Here is a 6,893-nt window from a genome sequence, read left to right as displayed (position 1 = left end):
CAGAACCCAAATCTGAATGAACTGATCCAGAGTCAACGGGTTAGCCTCTCCAGGCTCCACCCTTAATTGACAGCTCTCCCTGGGCAGAGAGCGAATAGGTGACCCCTCTGCAGGCTGGGTCGGTCCAGCTCCGTCCCGGACAGTGTAACACAGCAGTGGGAACTCCAGGACCGAGTCTCTGCGCAATGACATCGGCCTGCACGTGGTGCGCCTAGAACTACGGTCCAGGAGCCTGTAGGGAGGTGGACTACACATCCCAACATTCCTCGGGCAGGGGTGGAGCGACACCGGAGGCTGACCAGGCCACCCCGCCTGGACCAGGCGTGCGCAGTGGTTCTTGGGAGTGGTGGGGCGGGTCCTCCCGGCTGTCAGCTGTGGCCCTAGGCGCCCAGGAGGGGTGGCAGTGGCCATTGGTGGAGAGGAGGGCGGGGCGGGGTCGCCCGGAGCGGCAACACTAGGCGGATCCTGGGGAGGTGAGCAGCTGCCCTGGGAGGCACTACGCGTGCAGCAACGATCCAGCTTGCTGCAGTGATCCGCCTGGGCCCTGGGAAGCAGAGTGTGCAGCAGCGATCCGGCTTGGCCATGGCAGCGGCGCCTCTGAAAGTGTGCATCGTGGGCTCCGGGAACTGGTGAGCAGCGGCGGGTGGGCGGCGCGGCTCCGCTCCGGAAGCCCGGTCGGTGGCCAGGTTGCCCGCCGGCTGCTTCAGCGTGGACACCGGGGACCGCGGGCAGGCAGAGAGGCGGGCCTGCGATCGCATGTCCCGGTTGGGCACTGCACGCCCAGAGGACACGCCGAGGCACCGGCGCGCGAGCTGCCTGGCACGGGTGGCCCAGGTGGCAGCGCGCACCGAGCCTGCGAGCACCTGTCTGCGCCCAAGTAACTATGCGGCTACTGGCCACCTGCTCGCCACGCCCGTGGACTTAGCAAAACACCCTCAGGGCGTTCTCCAATCTTCCTGGCCGATCACCCCCTGGAGGAATTGGCAGAGGCTCAGTTGTTCTTACTGCAGTTTTGGTACTGGGGAAATGGAGGCACAGATATCGAAAAGGGTTCTTACTCCCTGGGGCAGGCTCTGTCCTTCAAGATGCGGTTCTCACTGCCTCAAGCGACTGGTTCCCAATCATGCTAAGGTGATTCCCGGAAGGGGGTCCAAGTTCCCACTGGCCTTACTGCTAGGACGTGAAGGTCCTGGGGGAAGGTGTTTACAGAGCTTCCATCTCCACTGGGCTGGACTTGGCTTCACTTAAAAAGTACTTGATGCTTGGAGGGCGTTCAAGCTCTTCCAGTAGTTTCTGTACCTTGGTGATACTTAAACACAGAAGTTGGGGTCTTGGTGACAAGGAGGCAGAACATAGTGCTGATGTGTTCCAGACTTTTCCCGCGGCCCAGGGAGGGAGGTGGAACGTTTCCTGGCTCCTGTTTTCCTGTGGTCTGACTCACACCACAGCTCAGGCTTCTAGAAGAGGTACAGTGCAGGAGTCCGAGGGGCCATTTGATTGGTCTTAGTCACACTCTTTGAAGACTTGGCTCAGAAAGTAGTTTTGGAGGAAACCTTACCTGGCTGTCCTTTTCCATTGATGCTGGGCCGGTGGCCTCTCTCCCAGGCTCCTGTTGCTGACCTTGTGTTGGCCTCACCGTTTAGTTATCTGTTTCCACTCTCCCCTCCTGCCCAGTTCTTTACCTGGTGCTTGGCATATGCTAAATAAATAATGAATGTCTGAAGACTATTATAATTTTTTAAGAGAGGGTCTTATTGCAGCTCTGGCATGATACTCACTGTGTAGACCAAGCTGGCCTCAACCCACAGAGATCAGAGATCTGAGTGCTGGCATTAAAGGCAAGCCCTATCATGCCCAGAGGGAAATTTTTTTCTTCCTGGAGATTGAACCCAGTGCCTCTTGAGTGGTAGTGAATGCTCTACCACGGAGGAAACTCCCTGTGCCGCCTCACCCTCAATTAACACAAAACTCTTCTGTTGTGTACATACCTCTTCTCTGCTGCTGCAGGGGATCAAACCCCAAGGCTCCTCTCTTCCCACCTCCTAGGAAGAGGCCCCACTCCAGCCAGACTCCATGTGTGTTAGGACTGTAGAAGCACTTGGCTGGAATCCCAGCCCTTGTGGGGCAGGCAGGGGAATCAGGAATTCAGTCATACTTTTTATTTTTGTTGTGATGTTTTAGTTGTATTTTTATGTGTATGATTGTTTTGCCTGCATATATGTAAGTGCACTGCATACGCACCTGTGTCTGGTGCCTGCGCCTGGTGCCTGCGCAGGTCAGAAAAGGGGCATAGGGTTTCTTGGAGCTAGAGTTACAGCCAGCCAGTTGGGAGCCACCACGTGGGTGCCGGGAACAGAACTCAGGTCCTCTACAAGAGCAGCAAGTGCTTTTAACTACTGAGCTCTCTCTCCAGCCCGTTTTATTTCCTTTTTGAGACAGGGTCTTACTCAGCAGCACTGGATGGTCTGGTATTTGCTATGTAGACCAGACTGGCCTTGAATTCAGAGAGATCTGCCAGCCTCTGCCTCCCAAGTGCTAGGTTTAAAGGCTTGTGCCACCACCACCTGACTATTTTAAATTTTATTTATTTCGTTTTTTTGAGACAGGGTCTATGTAACCCTGGCTGTCCTGCTACTCACTATGTAGAGAAAGCTGGCCTCAAACCCACAAAAACCCACCTGCCAAGTTCTGGGGTTAAAGGGGTGTGCCACCACACCTGTCTATTTTTATTTTTTATTGTGCGTTTGTAAGAGAAAGTGAGAGTTTCTGCAGAAGTCAGGACAACTTTGGGGAGTTCTTTTCTTTGTAGATCTGAGGATTCAACACAGGCCATCGGGCTCATGTGGCAAGCATGGTACCTGCTGCCCCACTCTGAGCTTTCCCGTGTGCTGTCTGGGTAACAGCAGAATGCTTTGTGTCACGTTAAACGGGACTCCGATATGTCCTCTTCAAAGCTTCACATTGACCTCCAACTTTGGTCTCACCACTTACGATATCAAGGTCACTCCAGAGAGATGTCAGCTGCCTTGCTGGCTCTGCCACTGGGCAGGCACCCACGGAGCTTGTTTGCTGTTGTTTTGAGACAGGGTCTCATTTAGCCCTGGTTGGCCTTGGCCCAAACGAGGGTGATCTTGAACTTTCGCTCTTCCTGCCTCCATCCCCTGGTGTTAGGCTCACGGGCACCTTTTCCGGGTTGGTTGCCCCTCCTCCCCAACTCCACAAAAGGCAGCCCTTTCCCCGGCTTGTCAGCTGCAGACAGGAGTGTCCAGCTCTGCCACGCTCGACTGAGCTCAAACAAGGACCGTGACGCGAACCTTTCTGGCCCTTCACGGAGGCTTGGCTGCTAGCCTGAAGCATCTTCATTCTGATGAACTTGGCTGTATTCTTGGTCTGATCCGGCTCTGGGAGTGAATAGAACTTGGCCTGTGGCATGGCACTTGAGAAATGTTCCGAAGGTTTGCGCTGGCTGCCTGCCTCCATTAAATACCAGATCAGACAGAAGCAACCGTTGGCTTCCCGCCATCGCCTTGGGTACAGAGTCACTCCAGTCCTAGAGAGAGGATCCCCACTTCCCGAGAACTTCCCAATCAGAGGAACTGAAAGCAACAGGGAGGGGCCAGGAAGGGGCAGAGTGGCTCATGTCTGTAATCCCTGCATATGAGAAGCTGAGGCAGGAAGACCACCTCAAAAAGGAGGCTAACCTGGGCTACATAGTAAGTTCTAGACCAGCCAGAATACAGAGGGATCTCAAAAAATAAAAGGGGTGAAGATGGAGTGTTCAGCTCTGAGTTAGTATACACTGCCGCATTTGCCCCTGGTAGGTACTGTGTTCTTTGGGGAGCCCTGCTCTTTAGGGTACCATGCTCCTTAGGGTACCGTGCTCTTTTTAGGAACAGGACATGGTCTCTACTATTAAGCAACTCGGGTGTGAGATAAATAAGGGCTTAGAAGATAAGATTCAAAGATACAAACTTTGTGAACTGGAGTTTGGCACAAGCCTGGATGTCCTCCCTTCCCCTTCCCTTTTTATAAAAGGAAGGTTCTCGTATAGCTCAGACTGGCCTTGAACTCAATACAAAGGATGACCTTGAGCTATTTTTTAATATATACTGTAGGCTTTTATTTATATAACTTTTTTAACGTTTATTATTTTGTGGGGAGTGTTTGACTTGCATGTGTGTCTGTGTACCACATGTGTGCCTGGTGCCCTTGGAGGCCAGAGGCAGACATCAGATCCTCTGAAACCAGAGTTACAGAAAGTTGTGAGCTATCATGTGGATGCTGAGAATCAAACCCAGGTCTTCTGGAAGGGCAGCAATGTTTTTAATCTGAGTTATTTCTCCAGCCTTGACTTTGAACCTCTGATCCTCCTGCCTCTACTTCCCCGGTGCTAAGTCTACAGGCAAGCCACACTGTGTGGGGTTGTTTTGGTTGGTTTGTTTTTGTGAGACAAGGACTCGCTATGAAGACCAGGCTGGACTTGAACTCACAGAGCTCTGCCTGCCCCTCTGCCTCCCCAGTGCCGCCATGTGCAGTATGTGGTCCTTGACGCCTTGAGGCCAGTGTTGCCTGGCAGACAGTCTTGCTGCGTCACTCCTTAGGAAAGGGCAGATTTTTTTCCCCTGAAAGGACTTTAGCCTTGTGCTCATTTTCAAACAGGAACTGGACCTTCCTTCCATGTCTGGTCCTCACCACAGGAATGTAAATGTTGCTTAAGCAATCCTTACACCAGGAATGGGAGTATTCATGTAAATAGAGGTGCAGTCACTTACAGCTAAGAGGTAACGATAACCCGGGGCCCAAGTGCCTCCCCCTGACACCAGTGGCTGTGGAGGACCTGGCTGGGAGAGCAGGGTGGGCTAGGTAAGGTACTCTTGTCCTGGATCAGGGGTGGGTCCTGTCTACAGGACTGGTGACAGAGAGGCGGGAGGAGCCTGAACATCTGTGGGAGCTGCCTGGTGCTGGGGTACTGTCCATCTTACCACAGCCCGGTGAAGAGCCAGAGAACTCATGGGCAGGTAAGAGGTCTCAGTGGGTGGAGACACTTGCCCTAAGCCTGATGACTTGAGTTGGATCTCTAGGTCCCCTGGGTGGAAGAAGAGCGCCAACTCTCCAAGTTGTTCTCTAATCTCCACATCTGCACCATGGTGTCTGTCTGTCTGTCTGTCTGTCTTTCTTTCTCTCTCTCTCTCTTCTCTCTCTCTCTCTCTCTCTCTCTCTCTCACACACACACTCTCTCTCTCTCTCACACACACACACACACACACAAGCTAACTAAGCACATTCATAAAACTTATTAAGAACATTGCCAACAAAAGCCAGCTTCCTAGGTTTCCCCAGCACCCTGGGAAGAGCACTCAGGAATAATGTGAAAGAGACTTCAGGTCCCTACGGAACAAAACCTCTGTCCAAAAGCACCCACCCTCCTCCCATGCAGCTAGGGTAGAGCAATAGTCTAAGGAGCACCTGGGGGCCCCCTGCCTGGCAGCAGGCCTTGAGCAAACTGCATCTATAAATGCTTATTCAGAATACCAAAGGTACCTGCTGACTGAGATCAGGGTTGTAATTGCAGGAGATGGGGGGTGGGGGCGGGAGCTTGGTGGCCTAGCGCTCAGTGTCAACTGCTAGGATCTTTCCTCAGTTCACTGTCCTTGACCAAAGCTGTCCTGAAGTCCCTCCACTGAGATCAGAGTGAATCTGCTGATGTCAGCAGTTAACGGTGCTGTTCAGGTGGGTGTAGTGACTCACGCTTGTAATCCCACTGTACCAGGCGTTTTCTTTTGGGCCACCAACCAGCTCCCAAATCATGACAAGGATTTATTATTAGCATTGAATGCTCAGCCTAGCTTGCACACATTTCTAGCTCTTTTAACTTAAGTTAACCGGTTTCTCTTATCTACCTTTTGCCTCGGGGCTTTTTACCTTCCTTCTGTACATCTTGCTTTCACTGCTTCTCGAGTCTGCTGCCTGGCGCTGCCTGGCGTCTGTCCTGGGGCGTCTCCCTCATTCTCTCCTCCTCTTGTTCCTTCTTCTCTTGAGCCTAGATGTCTCCTCCTCCTTTTTCTCTCTGCCTGCTAGCCCCGCCTATCCCTCGCCTGCCGAGCTATTGGCCATTCAGCTCTTTACTAGACCAACCAGGTGCCTTAGGCAGGCAAGGGGAAACAAATGTAACACATCTTTACATAATTAAACAAATGCAGCATAAACAAAAGTAACACACCTTTACACAGTTAAAATAATATTCTGCAGTGTAAACAAATGTAACACATCTTTGCCCAGTTAAAATAATATTCCACAACACCCAGCAACTGAGGAGGCCAAGGCAGGAGGATCAAGAAGAACTGGCAACTAGACTGGTCTACACAGTCTACTCCAGGGTAACCAGGACTACAGTGTTTTGAAACAGAGATAGTATCTCACGATGTTGCCCTGGATGGCCTTGAACTCATAGATCTGCCTGCCTTTGCTTCATGTTCCTCCGACTAAGACATGCACCAGACATGTTTTGTTTTTGAAACAATGTCCTGTGGTACAGACTTGCCTAGTATCACTATATAGCCCGCTGTTGACTTTGAACTCTTGACATTCTCCCTACCTAAATCTCCCAAGTGATGGCATTATAGATCTTACTATTATTTGTCTTCCTCCCTCCCTTCCTTTCTCCCTCCCCCCCCACTTCCTTTTTATAGTTTCTCGAGACAGGGTTTCTCTGTGTAACAGCTCTGGCTGTCCTTGAACTCACTTTGTCCTGGAACTTTTTTTAATCCAGGCTGGCCTCAAAAATGAGAGATCTGCCTGCCTCTGCCTCCTGAGTGTTAAAGGTGTGTGTCACCGCCACCACCACCTGGGTCCTCCTCCTCCTCTTCACTTTTTGCTGTGTTAGGGAGTAAGCT

General features: G+C 51.9%; 1 protein-coding gene across 1 annotated transcript in view; it reads left to right on the top strand.

Annotated features, from left to right (window-relative positions):
- The first annotated feature begins 374 nt into the window (after positions 1-374).
- The window catches only part of Gpd1l (glycerol-3-phosphate dehydrogenase 1 like), a 41,391-nt gene continuing 34,872 nt past the window's right edge, over positions 375-6,893 (top strand). Inside the window, exon 1 of the mRNA XM_028892990.2 lies at positions 375-629. Coding sequence (XP_028748823.1) covers positions 583-629 — 47 coding nt within the window. The 5' untranslated portion in view covers positions 375-582. The remainder of the gene's footprint in view (positions 630-6,893) is intronic.

The sequence above is a fragment of the Peromyscus leucopus genome, chromosome 7, assembly GCF_004664715.2.
Source record: "Peromyscus leucopus breed LL Stock chromosome 7, UCI_PerLeu_2.1, whole genome shotgun sequence".
Classification (NCBI taxonomy): domain Eukaryota; kingdom Metazoa; phylum Chordata; class Mammalia; order Rodentia; family Cricetidae; genus Peromyscus; species Peromyscus leucopus.
This window is presented reverse-complemented; position numbering and strand designations above follow the sequence as displayed.